We start from the raw sequence: 20037 nt of genomic DNA, 5'->3' as shown, positions 1-20037 counted from the left end.
ATGGACCATATTGAAGCTTTGTATGGAAATGGACAATATTGAAGCTTTGTATGGAAATGGACCATACTGATGGTTTTGTATGGAAATATACTGTACTGAAGGTTTTGTATGGAAATAAACCATATTGAAGCTTTGTATAGAAATGGACCATACTGAAGCTTTGTATGGAAATGGACCATACTGAAGGTTTTGTATGGAAATATACTGCATTGAAGGTTTTGTATGGAAATAAACCATATTGAAGCTTTGTATGGAAATGGACCATAGTGAAGGTTTTGTATGGAAATGGACCATACTGAAGCTTTGTATGGAAATGGACCATACTGAAGGTATGGAAATATACTGTATTGAAGGTTTTGTATGGAAATATGCGGTATTGAAGGTTTTGTATGGAAATATACTGTATTGAAGGTTTTGTATATAAATAAACCATATTGAAGCTTTGTATGGAAATGGACCATACTGAAGCATTGTAAGGAAATGGACCATACTGAAGCCTTGTATGGAAATGGACTATATTGAAGCCTTGCATGGAAATGGACCATACTGAAGGTTTTGTAGCAAGTACTGGACCATATTGACATTTTTGTATAGAAATGGACCCTAACAAAATCAGATTTTTGATTTATGTTTTGTGAATATGGGGGACCTTACTGATTTGAAATCTTATGCACAAGTGTAGACCTTCTTAAGAATGTCCTTTCCCTAATTAATAGTAAACCTAATTTGTCTATTTCATAATTGGAATCTGTATAATGGCCACCAAAGATTTTTTACCAATCTATATATATCTTATTAGGGTCTTGAACAGCTTTGATAATTAGCAAGGATCCATGCATACATATAAAGTGAGTATATATCTAATTGGCGTTGGGATTTGAAAGTCTAATGACTCATGCTGTAAAATTTTCTAAATAGTTAATGTGGCAATCATTTTAGAGAGATTTAATGTAACAGATGTATTGACAAGTTGTGACAAAAGGATGAGATTGATATTGATTAGTATTATATGTACTGGTGAGAAAGCTTGCCAGTAGCTTCTCGTGGGTCGGTGGTTCTTTCCGGGGTTTTCCGGGTTCTTCCTCCACCATTAATACTGGCCGCCATGTATAGCCTATCGTGCTGAAAAATGGCGTTAAACCCCACAACAACAACAACATATGTACTGGAAAAGGAGTTATTTTTTGTTCAAGATTTGCTGCTGTAGCCTTAGTGTCTATGATTCACTAGTTTTCTCTCAAGCTGATTATTTATAAAAATAATTTCTTTTCTTCAAAAGACGATTTTAAATAATTTCACCGAACAATTTACAGTATTGTATTCCAAGCTACTGCTTTTTAAAACTTAATGAGTTAATTGGTAACAAGCAGTAATATATATCAGAAATATGTAACACCTTGCAGTTATCAAATGGCATTAAGAGTAACATCTGATGGTGAAATTTTATTTGGACAGGCCCTGGTTTAAAAAAAGTTCTCTATGTCTCCTCAGATTGATATTTTGCATTATTATGCTTAAGATTTAAGAGAATGTCTTTGCCTGAGGTAGTGATAGTGCATAGGAGGCAAAATTATGTTTGGTTTTTAAATTAGACATATGGAAACCTATTATTATTGAAAAGAGATTTGAGGAATTCATTAAATTAGAGGGGCCCAGAGGGCCAAGTGGTGTTCCTGGGTTCTTCTTCCACGATTTATACTGGTCACCATGTATAGCCTATCTTGTGCTGAAAAATGGTGTTAAACCCTACAACAACATTAACTTAGAGGAAATTCTTAAAATTACCCCTGAGATAAGACAAAACTCCATTAAGGAAAATTCAAGATTTTAAGAATATAGTTTAATCCCCAGAACTTGCTATATAGTCTGTGAGAAAATCATTGTTACTAACTGGGCAGTAAACAACCATTCATAATTAAGATTTATAATCCAATTTTGATTAAACTAAGTTTATATGTTTATATCCAGATCTTGGACGAGTTCAGAAATGAGTGATACAATGCATGTTATTGGGATGATCTTGTATCGGATTGGATGACCTTGTTTCCACTGTGGTTGACATATTTCTGATGTAGTTTTGATCATACTTAGAATAAGTTTGCTGATTTCATCAAGCTCTTGTTGAAGTTTGATAATGAAAAAGATGTGTGTATAATTAACAAGTTGATTCTGCATCAGACTGGCTGATGTTGTTGCCTTAATGTGAAAACTATATTTCTAATCCCAATTAGATCAAGCTTGAAATATGTTTGTTTTTTTGGGGGGGAAAACTCTTAAATATGTCTGAGATCCAGTTATACTAATTATATAATTTGGATGCGATTGGCTGATCTTGTAACCACTTGGGAAACCATGTTTGTGATCCAAATTTGTTGACTTTTTTGAGTGTCTACCATTTGGATTGTTTCCAAACAGTGATTAATTGTGTTTATAAAGAAGAATTTAATGGTCCACAGTGTCACAGCTTTCATTTTATCTTCAAGATGATGCTTGCCAGCTTATCATTATCTAGGACATTTATTTCAGACATTTTTATGAACAGAAGCAATTTTAGGTCAGTTCCATTTGATGGGGAATTACCCAGTTTCAGTTCTAAGAATATTAAATATGTAACAAATTCTGTAATTAATGGACCAGCAGTCTTTAAGAAACTTGGACTAAGATGATCTCTAGTCTAGTTGCCTTAGCGTCATTAACCTCAGAGATGAACATTTGTTTCAGGTATTTAAAAAAAGAGACTATTTCGGGAGTTTGGGTTGTGTTGTTTTATGGTAATACCCTTTGTACTGTTTATATAATAGTCACTATCTTGCCCTTAGTACTGTGCATATAATAGTCTCTTTTTGTGGACAACTCATTCCAATTTGCAGAAAGTCATTACAAGTATCATCAATTTCCAGTGAATCAGTAATATCTATTTAATGTCTTTAATTTCCTACCTTATACCACCTCCTACACTTTCTAAACATTTTCCTCCCTGCTGAATAATCCTCCTTGTTGCTCTGTCTCTCATTACAGTACTGTTAGCCTTGTGGTATATGTTTTGCAATTTATTTCTCCATGTCTTCAAATGTCTTAACACATTTTAAAATTGTCTTTTTCCAATGCCATATAAGATAGCAGACCCATTGGCCATAGTAATTATATAAGTAAAAATAAGAGAAATATAATTCCACAGAATTTGAATTCTCTTTTTTCCCAGAAAAGTTACATCGGGATGTTCTAAACCAATGTCTGCCAGAACTGATGAGTTGTCTTGATTTTAGGAATGTCTCCATTTACATTCAGCAGAAAGAACTTTTGGATGATATGACAATGCGTGACATCTTGGTAAGAATTAATGATACCTTAGTATTGTATGAATGGATTATTTCACATGATTTAACTTGTACTTTTTGTGTTGGATTTAAGAATGATATACAAGCTATCACTTGTACTTTCTGTGATGGATTTCAGTGTGATATACTACCTATAACATGTACTTTTTGTGAAGGGTTTAAGAGTGATATATGTTAGGATTGCAGAGCTTTTCACCTGCCATAACATAAGTACAATTTTTGTACTATCTAAAGTTAGCGTCTTTTGTTTGAACTTGTTTTACAAGTTCTGTTAATATTGGTGCAGCTGAAAATTTTAAACTTAAAATTGAAAAATATTCTATTATGAAGTGATCCTTTCCCAGATTTAAATCTCTGCTTTTGGATGTTTCATTCTGGCAATTATTTTCTTGAAATATAGATGAATTGTATAATTTCATATCAAAATTTGGCATCATTAGGAAAAAGCTGAAGTTGATGAGAGTTGGATGTACCAAACATTACATTGTAAATAAGGCTGATTTAATGATAATATTAACAAGAAGGGAATTGGATGTACACACATGAAATAAGGCATAAGGTTGATTTTAGTGTGTGTTTGATTAGGATTTTTAATGTAGCTTTAACAATTTTTCAGTCATATCACCACAATGTCTGCGGTGTGGCAGTTTATAGTGATGTCTAACACTGGGGCATCATGTCACAGACATGTAGCATGATGTCCCACCGAGTCAGATTATCCTGACACCAGGCTGACCAGTCCTAACACTAACTCTTAATGCTGAGCACCTAGCCAGGCAGCTGTTAGTACCATTTTTGTAAGTCTTTGGTACGACTCGGCCGGGGTTCGAACCCATGACCTCCTGCTTCTGAGGCAGACACTCTAACCACTAGGCCACTGGAGCGGTACCCATACATACATACATAACATAAAATTGAAATATATTCTAACATATGAAGTGATCCTTTCCCAGATTTAAATCTCTGCTTTTGGATGTTTTGTTCTGGTAATTATTTTCTTGAAATATAGATGAATTGTATAATTTTATATCAAAATTTGGCATCATTAGGAAAAAGCTGAAGTTGATGAGAGTTGGATGTACAAAACATTACACAGCAAAAAGGCTGATTTAGTGATAATATTAACAAGAAGGGAATTGGATGTACTCACATTACATAAGGCATAAGGTTGATTTAGTGATAATGCTGACTACTTTCTTTATACTATATTATATACCTTTGAAAAACTTAGCTAGCCTGATGTGATCATTTTAACCTTAGCTTATGACATTAGGCCTATACATTTACCCCTACCTCTGAAACAGAGGCTAGTTAATATTAATGTTTGTTGATTGATCTGTTGTTTTTGTTGCATTTGTTTTCAAAGAAAAACAGTGAGCATGGTACATGTATTTCTGTTTTTGTCTCCCCTTCTGTCCATCCATCTGACTTTCGTTTCTACTCTTTAAGACTATTTGTGATTAAAGACTGAAATTTGGCACACTTAAACATCATTATTATAAGGTATGTTTCATACCACATTGGGAGTCCTATCTTCATGGTCAAGGTATGACTCAGATTTTCTGTCACCTTTTATTTAAGATTCATAACTTTCAGGATACTCAAGTACAAGTAATGAAACTTGGCATTCATATGCTCATCACTAAATGGTGTGTTGTGAACCATGCTGGTGGTTCTTCTTTCAAGATCAAGGTCACAGTTTAGCTGTTTTTCATTCAAATTAGACATTCAATACTGCTTCATAACTTAAAAGCCATTTAAGATTAAGGGATGAAATTTGTATACTTACTAGATCCCATGTTTTAGATGCTTCATCAAAGTTAGTGTAATTGCTCCACATTTTTTGTTTAACAACACATTTCCCATTCTAAAGATATTTGAGATTAAGGGATGAAACTTGGTACATATATGCTTGTACATCATCACTAGAAGGGTTCTTATCTACAACATCAATGCTGACTATTTTAATTTTTTAATCAAGCTTTCCCTTCAGCTTTGTAACTTTTCACCATTTTATATTAGAATATGTAACTTTGTGAACTTGTAGAATCATTTAATATAAAACATTTGTTTGATTTGTTGGATTCCATGTTTGACATCTTGCCCTGAAGGTCAAGGTGACATGTCAATATTATAAGATGTGTTTAATTTGTACCATGAAGCATTTGCCCCCGCTCCCAACTCCAGGATGACCTGCTTCATGCCTGTGACCTCAATGTGAGTTTCTTAGTAGCTTTTTCTGCAGCCATTGTGACAGTAGACCTGGTAACCAGGGCAAGTTTTATTTCAAACTTGTTGATTATTGCTTCCTGTGCAAGATCTTGGATCTTCAGTTTCTTTGCACAGTGCACTGCATGCAGCCATATTTTCCTTAAGCAAGCATATATTGTCTTCTACCCATGGCCGGGCCCAGGAGTGCAACCTGTTCATAGATGGCAGTGTCACTACTTTGCCACAGCACATCATAGCATTTTTGCTTCTCCACACTCCACTCTCTGCATGACCATGTACAGCTTGTTCCATTTCATCCAACACATCAGCTGCATGTTATCACTACCCAACAGGACAACCAGCAATATGTTGATGTAGTCTTGGTGTGGGGGCCAGTGATGCTGGGGCTTTATGCACTGTCGTGTGGCCTAGAAGTTGACAATATTCAAATTCTGCCTACACTGCAAACAAAAAACTGAAATGGTCACCAGCTATATTGTGCTGCTTGCCAGTGGCAGGTGCATGTTAAAAAGGGGCATGGTCTGCAAGATTAATAGAATCTATGTTGGTGTTTGGACTGAGACAAGGAAATGCAAGTCAAGAGGTTAATATTTTGTCCCCCCTACGAGAGTATGCCTAATAGGGTGACAAATAATGTTACCCTGCAGCTGGAATTTCCTTCTCTTGGTACAGACACCGACATCGATTAATTTTCTTACCCAATTTTTCCAAACTAAATTAAAATAACCCTGTACCCTTGCAATTCAGTTGGCAGATCCAAAACATAGTATTCAACCAGTACAATTATTACTCTAATAAAAAATAAAAAAAGAGTATGCCAGATTATCCACACCATTTGTGTCTTCGCAAATCAATACATCAACCCTACATCACTTGCATCAACAGACATTTTGAATGATTGACTGAAATCTGGAGCTGAAAGAACTAGTGCACCACCAAGTATGACTTTTAATTTATCAAAAACCTCGTGACATTTGTCAGACCAGTGAAACTTGGATTTCTTAATCAATGAGTATGTCAGAAATTCAAGAATTATGGAAATATTTGAGCAAAAATTTCTGATAAATTTCAGCTATTCCAAAATTTGCCATCAGCTGCCTCTTACTGATACGGGCACTGGGAATTCAGAGATAGCCTTTTCTTTAACTTCTATAGGTGTAAGCTGATTGTGTCCCACAATATGTCCTAAAATATAACACAAGCATGCCAAAACTTAATTTTATCAATATTAGTTGTCATCACTAAGTCCATCAGAGAATTTTGGATGGTTCAAAGTGGTATTTCCATGTATCATTGGACATCACGATATCATTGATATATGCATCACAGTTATCTAGACCAGAATATGTTCTAAAATACAACACAAGCATGGCAAAACAGAATTAGTTGTCATCACTGAGTCGATCAAAGCAATATTTCCATGTATCATTGTAGATCATGATATCATCAATGTATGCATCACAGTTATCTAGATTAGATGTTATCATTTTCGTTGTACACTGGAAAGTTGAAGGAAAACCTTTCATACCAAACTAATTCACTTCATATTGATAAAATCCATCTGAGTTGTACCAGTGACTTATAAAAATGGTACTAATAGCTGCCTCACTTGGTGCTCTGCATTAAGAGGTTAGAGTTAGGACTGGAAAGCCTAGTGTCAGGATAATGTGACTGGGTGGGACATCATGCTACATGTCTGCGGCATGATGTCCCAATACTATACATCACTATAAACTGCCACACCGTAGACATCATAGCGATATAAAATCCAAATCACATACACACACCCTCTCATTTCACAGACATATGGACAGGTTACATGTATCAAATATACCATAAGCTATACCAGATGATGATTCTAACTACATCCTCATATGGATGGCCTGTTTCCGTTGTGACTAGCCTAGGCCATATACTAGGGATCACGAAGGGCCAAATATCAATATTACTGGCTCAATCAATAACATCCCGTCTTACATTACATGCAGCCTGACTTTTGCAGATGTGTGCAGGGACCAGTTTAACTTCCAAACTACCTCGAGACTCTCATTTGGCACGATGCCACGAGTAGTTCCTCACTCCTCAGCATATGTCGTTTTGCAAGCTGCGTAATGCTAGCTTTAATGCTAAGTCACCAAAAATTGGGTAGGGCAGAACTGGCCTTTAACTGCTACTCCATTTGATAAAATTGAGATGACAAGAACTTGTCAAATTCATGTGTTGCCATTTTTGACTGCTTTAGGAAACTATATGATCATGAGTTGTTGAGCATGTTAGCTGCTTTTATTGCTGCCTATTGAAAACATCTTCGGTTAACCCATGTGATAGTTTGGGTAATGAAAATATTTTATGATCTGACTATTGTTTACTCACTCACCTGTTTCCTAGTATTGGTAGAACATTCCTTAGTTTAAATTCCAACTTGAATTCTTTATTTTTCCATGGCTTTAAAAGTTGAAGATGTATGATGATTTTTTTGTGATATTGAAAATTCTTGCAAATTTTTTAAATATGTTATCAAGATATTTGTATCCATGACAGTAAATTAGGGAAAAATTTCATCATTTTTTTTCAGCACCAAGACTTGGTCATTATTTCTTGTATTCACCATTTAAACCATGCAATGGCTGCTACTTTTTCAGACATTATATGGTTGACATTATTTGACTGTAGAAATTAATTCATTTTTTGCTGGAGAAAATGAGAAAAATTCTTTTCTGAATTTGTTGTTGTGAAGTGCTCCTTGTCCCAATTTCATCATCACAATTTAAAGTTATAGTCAGGAAAGGACATTTGACAAGGTCAGATTTTAGTTTTGTTGGTAAAAAACCTTGACCTGATTTTTGCTTTTTTGAATATTGAAGCAATATTCCTTTTTAAAATTACTAAATTAAAAACATTTAGCGGTAATTGCATTGTATTATTTTGTAGGAGGGGCAAATAACATCAGAAAATATAAAGAGGCTCATACAGTGGATTCAGCAAAGAGGATATGATACTTATAAAACATTTAAGGAATGCTTGGTCCTGGCCAAACAAGAAAATTTAAAAGTCATGCTGGAAAAAGAGGAGGAAAGAGTTGCCATGGATATGGACATAGGTTGGTTTTTAGCTCACATGATTTTAGACCCATATGAGTTTATATTGTGATCCAGCATCTGACATGTGTAATTGTCATCTAAGATATTAGTTGGGGACATTCATGTTTTACAGACATATATCCCAGTTCATGTCCATTAAGCTGTCTTGAACAGTTACTCATGTACAGTAAATACATAGACCAGTTTTATTTTATCAGCTTTCTGCAGTTGCCATGGAGATGGACAAAGGTTGGTTTTTAGCTCACATGATTTTAGACCCATATGAGTTTATATTGTGATCCAGCATCTGACATGTGTAATTGTTATCTAAGATATTAGTTGGGGACATTCATGTTTTACAGACATATATCCCAGTTCATGTCCATTAAGCTGTCTTGAACAGTTACTCATGTACAGTAAATACATAGACCAGTTTTATTTTATCAGCTTTCTGCAGTTGCCATGGAGATGGACAAAGGTTGGTTTTTAGCTCACATGATTTTAGACCCATATGAGTTTATATTGTGATCCAGCATCTGACATGTGTAATTGTTATCTAAGATATTAGTTGGGGACATTCATGTTTTACAGACATGTATTCCAGTTCATGTCCATTAAGCTATGTCTTCAACATTTACTCATGGGTGGACTGTACAGTTATACATAAACCAGGTTTATTTATGCTATATGGGTGCTTAATTTGTTGTTCATGTTCATTTGTGGTACTCTTGTAGTTGATTTGTAAAAATTGTAAACAAAGTAACAACTGGCTTGAAATATCATCATGAAAATAGTGGTGTAACTAGAGAAAAGAATATATTTTTTTATAAAACTATCTTATAGGCATTTAATGAATGAAATTATAATTTCAGAATTTTTTTTTTTTTAGTATCTTCAGAAGCTACTACACAAAGAAAAAGACCAGAGAGTGATGGCCTGCGACAGCTTAAAAGTAAGTCCGAACAAAAACATACATAATTATCTTATTGAGCTCATTGTTATTTGGCAGCACTGGTCTCAAAGGCAGATGAGCTTGTCTGAAACCTCTTTTGTGTCAACAATAGCCACAATGACAAGTAGTTTTTGAAACTTAAATGATAATCTGCTGAACATTAGGACATTATTATTAGTAGTAATATTAATAGCTAGGTCTGTGTCAGATGTCCACCTACAATGTCCTAAGCCATTTTCATCTAATTATGACAATGCTAAATAAGACCAATTCCACTTTATTGTCATCAAACCTGCTTTATAGATATGTCATAATCTTTAAGAAGAATGACACCCAGTCCTCATTATCCATATCTCAGCATTAAAGATTAATTCAGAAGAGATTGTTTGATGGTACAGTGTATGACATCTGTTGCCTATCATTTGTTAGCACTACTTCTGAACTATTTTGAGGAAAGTGATGAACCTTAGCACATAGTTTGATCCTGAGGTTTACTCAGTCCTAAACAAACATTGTGTGCTTCTGATATCCAACATGGCCACTAAAGTGTTCATCTTGAAAGACTTTTTGCTACTTCTGCTGAACAAATTGTCACATGACTATTGGGTTTCCTCTTCTTACATATAGTTACCAGTGGATTTAAATGAAAATGATGCTTGTCTGACCTCCACTATGTTATCCACATTGGCCATCTTGAAAATCTTAGTATTATTATTCGTAATGGATGTCATGTTAGCATGGGATTTCTACTAAAGCGCTTCATCAACAGCTATTTGGTCTAATTGAAACTATTATCAAACACACCACAAAGATGATTGCCATTTAAAAATCATGCTATCAGTACATTATCTAAACAGATTGATGTAATGACAGCAAATTATTTACTAACTCATCCTTATCATACAGTACAGCTCACATGATATTTTGTTAGCATGAAAATAATGTCAATGATGCATGAACCTTATTAAGACTATACCTGCTTATATTCCAAGGGTTTTTTTATTTCAGTTTTGTTTTGGAATTCTACCTACAGATTCATTCATGTGCTTATTTCCCATGAAGTTCATGCAGTTTTCACATAGAACAGATATATTGAGAACATGAGAACATCAGTGAGATGCTGTACTACCTCTTTGAAAAGAATGGCAAACATAGCAAAATTTTCTTTGAATTGCATTCACACATGAAAAAAGTGAAATGAAGTTCTGATACTTTCTTTGAATTCATTATCTTTTGAGATGAATTTGCTTACTATTTATATAACTGCCTTAAGGCAGAACCATTATGGAACTCGGTTGTCCATTGGTCTTTTGCCAGGTTGCTTCCTGCACAATAACCCAATTGTCCGCAACCTACAGTTACCAAACATTCGTAATGGCTTTTGCTTTGGGTATCAAAAAACCATACAAGTTTCCAGCTTAAAAGCTCAAAGATCAGGATCATTGTGACTGAGACAGAACAATGGTTTCTGCACATAAGCTCAGGTTCACCATCTACAGTAACCAAACTTTGTTGCTGGCTTGCACCCATTTATTTGTTCAGGTTCAGAAGATTAACGGTTAAGGTCACTTAAGGAAATAAGAAAGTTGGTCATTGCTCAGTAATTCAGGCTGTCCATATAGTTCCCAAACTTTGTTGATAGCTTGCTAGCTTGCACTTTGGGATATGGATGAGGTATATTGAGGGATCAAAAGGTCAAAGGTCAAGATCACAGACTGAATGAACAGAAATGATCTTTTCATAATAACGCAGGTTTCTTTCATCTATAGTTGGCAAACTGTGTTGAAGCATACAGATGACAAAATAGAGAAGTCAGCTAAGAACAGATGAGATTTGCAGAATCGGATCAGTTTTGACTTCAAAATAAGAGGATTATTATCAGCCTGATTTTTAGGATGCAACTGGACAAAAATGGCGACTATTATTCCTTTGTCTATAGTAACATAAGCATATCATTCTTGTCACATCAGACCTTTCACAATACTTTTTTAGCCTTTTATATTGCCCTCATGTATAGTGTCATCACCGAGATAATGATGTGTCACTACTGGTTCAGATTTCCTCAAGAGGCCGCCTAAATTTTCCTCAGAATATAAAATTTAATTTAAGTGTATGGATTGGAATGTGACAATCTTAGTACAATTCTACTGAGCATGGTAAAAAGTTTAAATTGTTTATATCCAGTGGGCTCATTCATGTTGCTGCCTGATTGCCAGAACTAATCAAAGTTGGTCCAGTCTGGATAGAATTTGGAAGTTCTTCTTAAAGTTGGCTACAGAAATGGTAGAATGCATATTCTTGTCTTTTTGAACATGGTTCCAACTACTTATACTTGTTTCTATTTCATTTTTGTATTTTGTGTAATATTTCAGTCAACTTGATAAATTTTTGGTGTTTCAGCATTGGGAGATAATTCAAGCTTAGATATCTCGACAGACTTTAAATACTGAAGTGAAACCAACCTGAGCCCTTTACTAACAACTAATCTAACCATAATCCTCCAGTGTCTTTTTCCCTTTCATAATTACTTCCAATCACACATTGCATAATACCTCAACAAACCTGAAACACTGAAGCCAAACCAACCCTGCAGAAAGAAACCAACTAATGTTAATTGTTTTATGCTACCTGAGATCTTTTGTAATCCATTATTGTCTCTTGTCCTTTCCAAATTATTTCTGCTTACACTCAGTATGATCGAATAACTGCTTTTAGATTTTTATCTTTTGAATCAGTGATTAAAGTGTTATGTTTGTAGGGTTAGCACATAGTCAAGTATTGACAGGGTGTCTTTACAGTGAATATGCTACTTTCGAGGCAAAGTGTGCAAAAAGACCCTGGAAAGTTTATGTTCTGGAAATGTTTAATAATAATTTTGGTATGCAGGAGATTTCAGTGAGGGACAGGATACACCCATCATCAAAACCCTTCCAGCAGGGAGGTTCACATGTATGTGATAGCCTGTACTTGAGGTGGGGATGAATCCTATTGATTCTGGATATGAAAGTTTAAAGTGGCTATAACAGTTTAGAGTGTTTCCACACAGTAGCATCATGACTTCAACTAGATATTGTATATGTCTTGCAAATGGGGAAAGGATAAAGTCTGTTGGTTTTGAGATCCAAAGGTCAAACTTCAAGGTCAGTGTGATTGAAAGAAATAATGTGATTTCTACACAGTGCAGTAGCATTAGTTGTATATCACAGACCTGGAGCAAACAATGAAGACTTTGAATGGTTTTCAATTTAAATGGTCTTTTCGTGACCTTTTGTGAAGTTTGCCTGTATACAGAAGATGGATGTGTGCATACTATTATGAAATTTAAGGGAATTCTCTATACTGAAACAAAATGGACAGCATTGTCGACTTTCCAGTAAGGATCTGTTCTGCTTGATCTCCAATGTGAGTAAACTTAATCAAAAATGAAATAAGCTTTTATGATTCTTGATGGATTTTTATTATTTTGTCACTATCTTAAGCAGTGTAAATTCATCACATTTCATGCACTTACATATAAGTAGTAAAATGAATGTTGCAGATAGGAAACTTGTATTGAAATTAAGTTCAAAATATGTAAAACATGTTTTTTAGTTTAATTTCAACTGAACATTTTACATCTGAAAATTGTCATTGAATACTATTGGAATTTAAAGAATTCTTTATGCTTTTTAAAAATGGTATATTAATTTGACAAATTATTTGAAACGTTTGTCCAGTAAAGCCAGATTGACCAATGTCACCACATTCGATGATGCTACCAGGCTGATTGGGCTTTAGTAAAGCCAGATTGACCTATGTCAGTCCACACTCGATGATGCTACCCATGTTCATCGGGCTTTGGTCTGAAAAGGGCTAAAGACAGAGATTCAGAAACAATTTGCTAGAAAAGGGGTGATAACATGCATTAAACTTGATCTGTGATTAGTTGAGTAGGTGACAGTTTCTTAATTGGATCAGGTAACTGTGGTTAACAAAACACATGGTAGTTAATATTTGCCAAGTGTCAATGTCAAAAGTTAGGGTCATGCCAATGCTAGGTCACTGAACCTAATGTTAATGACTGAATGACTTTTGAATTTTGAACTATCAAAGTATTACACACTGTATAACTTGAACCAATTTTACCAGCATTCATGAAAATGTGTTGTGTAACACAGTGCTTCTACTTTTGAATGCTGTTCATAGAAGCCATAACAGTAACCCATGTTGTTAGTGAGAGTCCTTGACCTTGCATTAATATACAAAATGGTGTCAAATCCCATAGCTGATTCTCATGAGTCTTGAACTAAAATAAAAATAAATAGCACAACATCTGACCAATGTCTATGCTCTGATTCTAAGAGGCCTGTACTTGACTGAGGGGCTTTATAGCCAGGAAGCAATGTGTATGAATCCATTTCAGAAAAAGTTACTCAACCATAACAAAATAGATCACTGTGCCCAAATTTTTACACTTAAGTGGGTTTCTTTGAATTTGTTTTGCATTGTATTATTTACATTTGTTGTGTATTTATCCTTGTTACACACCATTCAGAATTTGTTGTGACCCCTGCATTGACAAAACTGCATGTTGGTGTATCATGATAAAAGTATATTGTCAGTTCATAGTCAGTTCATCCATTAACACTGGTTTATTATCACTGCTAGGTTAAATCCTAAACTACTTGAAGGACTGCCATGAAACTATACTATACCCACACATTCATCCAAAGCTCAAGTCTGTTTTAAATGAAGATAGTGGTGACAATGATATAAATACAGTGTTTAAAAATGGGTGACTTGAATGAGCAATTAGTTATGAATATGTGCATGTATATATAATCCAAATATTGGATTTAATTAATATAAGAATGCATAGAATTAATGAAGAAAAGTACAGAAAAGAAAATTTAGCAAATACAAAGCCAAGGGGTGAATGGTTCACAGTGATTCGACAATGAAACGATGGATATAGTTTACTCAGGTAGTAAACAATGTAGAATGAATGTAAAATAAATTCAATCAGGTAGTGAAATTATGGTGATAAAAAAGGGACAGATATACAATTTATCTTTACTGTCCTGAAAGATACAGTGGGTTCTACGAACCCCAAAATTAGCCCACATCTAAAGAATATGTAAGGAGATACACTTCATCATCAGCACTTTATTTCAGCTCTACAGCTGCTACAGTTCAGCTTCACAGCTGCTACGGTTAATTCCTGTGGTTGGCTTACAGCTTACTCCATGTTGATCCCGATCACTGATAACTTTAAACGCTCTGGTCACTCTAGACACCCTAGATACTCTGGACACTCCAGACAGCTCTACACACTCTGGACACTCAGAACATTCTGAACACTCTGGACATTGGACACTTCAGACACTCTGGACATTAGACAGCTGAAAATATATCCAATACCATGTACTATACATAACATGGGCATATAATGTAAAACGTAATGACATTATACATGGTAAGTTATATAGATTACATTATCATCACAATAATTACAAAATGACAGGTTCAAAAATAAACCTAATCATGCTCGATAAGAATCCTACTATACTGAAAAAAATGTAGCTTTATATTACTAATATAAATCCCTTGCTGAGTCGAAAACGAGAATAGAAATATGTGCATTACCCTCATAAACCAAAGCAACATAGCAAAGATTCAAAAATAAATGTGGTAATACAGTAGTTATAACTTATTGACAAGAAATTAATAAACTTACATACCTCTACAGCTGAAGATGTGCATGTCCTTAAAGCAAGACTGCTGGCTGACAAGACTTATCCATATTGTAAAGAAATGCACGTACGGTAAGGTATTTATACACAGACAGTCTGTGCATTGTAGGCATTTGGTTCATTCCATCAAGAGCACATCGCACGTGTGGCATGGGATAAACCGAACTCACTATTTCGAAATATGACACAATATACATAAATCACCCTTGGGTATTGTTGTACACAAAAAACAAAACCGGAGTACATGTATTTAATAAATAAAAGAATTTATACAAGTCCGTGACACTTGCATGAAAATTTGTGCCAATTTGACTTCTAATAAGGCTGCCATAGTAGCCATATTGACAATTGTCATTGGTATTCCTTCAGAAATGAAAGTCATATTGAAAATGAATTTTTACCAGAGACTAATTTTATTTCCCCAGTAAGTGCCACAGGATCTCATGAGATAGAATTGGTCACATGATGAGTCACTGAATAGTTCAGTGTCAATGAAGCCATTGACATTAAGGGGCAGTACTTGTTCTTTGTCATGAGTTTTAAATTTTCATGATTACTGTACTTTACAACAGAACTTTTATGAAAATTTGACTGGGACATCATGCTACATGTCTGCCACATGATGCCCCAGTGCTAGACATCACTATAAACTGCCTCACTTAAGATATCATAGTGATGTGACAAAATTTTTAAAACTGTTAAATATCTAAATCTAAATCTCTTTCTTTCTCTCTCTCTTTCTATGACTGGATAGTCATGTCATTATGGGGGTGGGGCAATAAAAGACTTCTTACTAAAATTATGTTGCAGTAAAATCCAATAAGACCCCATAGCATCCATCTTTAAAATCTTGGGATCACTACTGTCATGTGGTTTTCTTTTTTCTTAGTATGTCTGTTTGGTCCTAAATGAATATGGTGCCAGTCTCATGACCATCTTGATCATCGTGTCATTGCTGACCCCATAAAAATGGGGTTTTTACCAAAAGACTTGTATGATACCTAGTTGGCTGTAAATGAAAATGTTATCAATCTTACATCCAATATTGGTTTATCATGGAAAGACTTATTATGATGTTTTATAGGTTCTGAATGAAAATAGTGTTGCCAATATGGTTGCAAGGGTGGCCATCTTGAAAATCGTATTGCTACTCCTCATGAGTGAATGCATTACCTTATTGAAACGGTTTTCACCAAATGACGTCTAATGAGGGTCCTAAATGAAAATGGTCATAATGATGTCTGTATGGTGGCCGTCTCCTCTATTTGAAATCCTGTTATCACTGAAGAATATCAGAGAGAGTTTTCAGAACTCCGCTGTTAAAAAAGAGTAATGGTTTTAGGTTCAGCAACTGGAAATTTTTCTCAGCCAGGAGAGCGTTGATCCTTTCCTATTCTGTTTGGCTTGCTTTATGAAATAAAACTAAGCTATTGTAACCCTCCCACCCCTCCATGTCAGCTTCCACACATGAAAATAAATAGATATGTAAGTCAATCATTTTGGGTTATCTTCAATAAGGGATAAAATCCATGCATGCTTAAGGTATGATTTGGCATTGACATATTATTGAGGTGTTCATACATTGGATTGTTTGTGCTGTTATTACTAGTCTGGAAACCATAATTCCTGACTGATTTATGTCGTAAAATATTTAAAGTTATTGTGCATATTATTATCTGATGCTCTTAAAAGACTGCATTTTTTTAAGATGAATTTTAATTAAATTTGGTATAATTAGGAAAATATTGTTATGATTTTGGTTAATATTTGTATGATTGAGATCTATGCATATATTTATGAGGTGGTCTTGTACCAGAGATGGCGACCTTTCACCACTTTTAGGACTGTTTTGTTTAAATTTTGTAAATAAGCCTGTGTCATAATTATGATTATGATTATGAGATAAATTGATGCATATTATCTGATGTGACTTTGAAACTCATCGGCTGAGTTTGTCAGCAATTTTGCAAATGATGTCAGAACTTAATCAAACTTGTTAAATATTCTTATGATTATCAGAAGATGTCAGATGCATTGGATTAGGAGCAAGATTTGTGCATAATGATTTAACCGCTTTTGTAATTTTGTTTCCTGAGTTGTTTATCACACAAAAGCACATATTTGAATAGGTGTTTGTGTCACCTTAAGCATAAATTATCATTGTTATAGACAGGTTATATAATAAGTGAGATCATTGCATATATATATATATATATATATATATATATATATATATATATATATATATATATATATATATATATATATATATATATATATGCCTGCTGAACGTTAACTGTTACATTTCTGGATATAGTGACTATTTTTCGTTCAGTTTCTATAAAGCTTGTTAAATGGGTTTATATCATCAAGATCCTGGATGACTTTGATTATGATCAAGAAACTGTGCTTATTAATGATATCAGCTCTTAAGCTTTGGACCACTTGCATTGGCCCCCAAAAATGTGTGTTCCTATTCCACTGGTTTTAAAATTAGTGTAGGTTGATAGTTCTTGTAAAACATATATTATAATACATATATTATAATGATTAGTATATATAATGTACTAAGTACTTCGAGTACTGGGCAAAACTGGCCCAGTTAGATGCTCAAATCAATTCCAAGAATTTTATTTTAAAAAGATTTAACCCTGGGGGAAATAAGTGCTTTGGTTGGCAATGAAAAATAGTGAGGTTCATCCAACCAGAAAAGCCTAATCTATACCATAATATTAATATACCTGAAATCGTGCTAATATGTGACGGGATGCATCTTGATGAGCTCTACACCCTTGTCTAGAGAGTATGTCACTGTGATCCATAATTTATGCATCACTGATCACTGACTTGGGTTTAGTCCCATGCACTGTTGATACCAGAATAACTAGATCATTGTATGTGTCTCTGTTATTACCACACCCTTACATCAAAAGAAGATCACTGTGGCCTACATTCAATATATTACTGGGTTAGGTTCAATTCTTACATATAGGTTATTACCACATTGATTATTTATCTGCTGACTAATGCTGTTATACATGGAATCATGAATTTTGGCAAGAGGATGCTTCTTGATCAATACCTCACTCTAATCATAAAAAAGGAGTATCTGTGGCTGACATTTAACTGACTTTGTCGTGTTTTGTTATTTTTATTGTTGATGCTTCAATCACCAAACTAGATTATTGATTTAATTTTTTTTTTATACGAGTTTAACACCATGTTTTCAGCTATACATTGCAGTCAGTATATTTGGTGAAGGAAGAACCTGAGAAAACCTCAGGAACAACTACTGTTACCCACATGAAGATATTTGCAAATTTTCTTACATACCCACATCAGTCAAGCCAAGACTAAAGCCAACAAGGACAGAAGTGAGATGTCAGTAAACTGTACAGGCAAGTGATTTAGACAACTTGACCACCTGGGACCAACTAGATAAATTTCACTGTTCTTGCTAGAATAAGTAAACAGCAATCTAAAGATGCGCATCATGACCCATATTTCATCTTGCACTGGCTTTAATTATGTTTTTACATTTGTGTGATGACCACGTGAGTTTTTTGGCATGCTTGATGCATACTCTTCAGCCTTCAAGTATGAAACTATGAGTTGATGCATCTTGATAAATTTTAAAGTCTCTGTGACAGGTATCTTCTGCTTCAGTGACTTTTTTGAACTTTTATGTTAAAAGTTCATTTATTGTCTATTGTTTTTGTTCGATCATGTAAACTTGATAATTGATGTATCTCTTACTAATATGCCCTTAAAACCAAAGAAGGTCACTGGGACTTACATTTTTTTAATGCTTCACCAACTGGGTTAAGTATTTGTTTTCATCCCATAGACTCAACCAATGCTTGCAAAAGCTGGATATTATTAAACTTGTTTCATATATTTAGTATTAAATAATTACCCATTTGAGATCCTCTTTATGTGGGTCTGTCATTACTGGTATTCTGAGGCGCTTCTCTTCTTAATATAATTTGTGAAATGTTTCATAACTAAATCAGCATCTTTTTTTTAAATAGTGTGTTATTTTCAATTTAATATTTTACTTTTATAAATTAATAATACATTTTCAATCAGTCTTTTGAGAATTTCAACATTTAACTTATTTTAAGCAATGTATTATTTATCAATTGGTTTGATAATGGTAGAAATTAAAATCAATGAAAAAAACTTTCTCTTGTAACATTGTCTTCTATCTTTGATTATTTAAACTTTTAGAGTCATAAGTTAAGAATGATGCAAACCAGTTTTATACAGAAAGTGTAGTTTATTCTCATTCTGATGATTTTTTTGGGGGTGGGTGGGCATCACATACACTGATTCTACCCTTGGGTCTTTAAAACAAACTTTTCAAATCTCAAACCCCCCTCCTCCAACACTGCCTGGGCACAGTACATGCATGAAAGCTAACGTGGCCACTACATGAGCATACATTGTTTGCTTTCAGAGTTCCTAATACATGATACTATTTTTAGACACGTGTCATGCAGTATACAGCTGTTCAGTATAGAACAACACTGCAGAATTCTGACAATGTAAATTTCACAGGAGAAAAACATTAGCATATAATAAATGTACATACATGTGATGGTATAGGAATTAGACTGCTTGCTTTTTATATGGGGCCTCACATGAGTGGCAAATTCAAGTGATTATTGCTGCATAAACTAGGTACCACTGGCATTCATTAC

At 34.3% G+C, this 20037-nt stretch overlaps 1 protein-coding gene across 1 annotated transcript in view; it reads left to right on the top strand.

Moving 5' to 3' along the window:
* Nucleotides 1-20037, top strand: part of LOC149792062 (uncharacterized) — a 44368-nt gene that overhangs the window by 8668 nt on the left and 15663 nt on the right. Inside the window, exons 4-6 of the mRNA XM_089970560.1 lie at nt 3203-3330; nt 8502-8670; nt 9540-9602. Of these exons, the coding sequence (XP_089826686.1) occupies nt 3203-3330; nt 8502-8670; nt 9540-9602 (360 nt within the window). The remainder of the gene's footprint in view (nt 1-3202; nt 3331-8501; nt 8671-9539; nt 9603-20037) is intronic.

The sequence above is a fragment of the Sinohyriopsis cumingii genome, chromosome 9 (genome assembly GCF_028554795.1).
Source record: "Sinohyriopsis cumingii isolate HCF-2022 chromosome 9, ASM2855479v2, whole genome shotgun sequence".
NCBI lineage: Eukaryota > Metazoa > Mollusca > Bivalvia > Unionida > Unionidae > Sinohyriopsis > Sinohyriopsis cumingii.
Note: the sequence above shows the minus strand (reverse complement) of the source record. Positions and strands in the feature narration are given on the sequence as shown.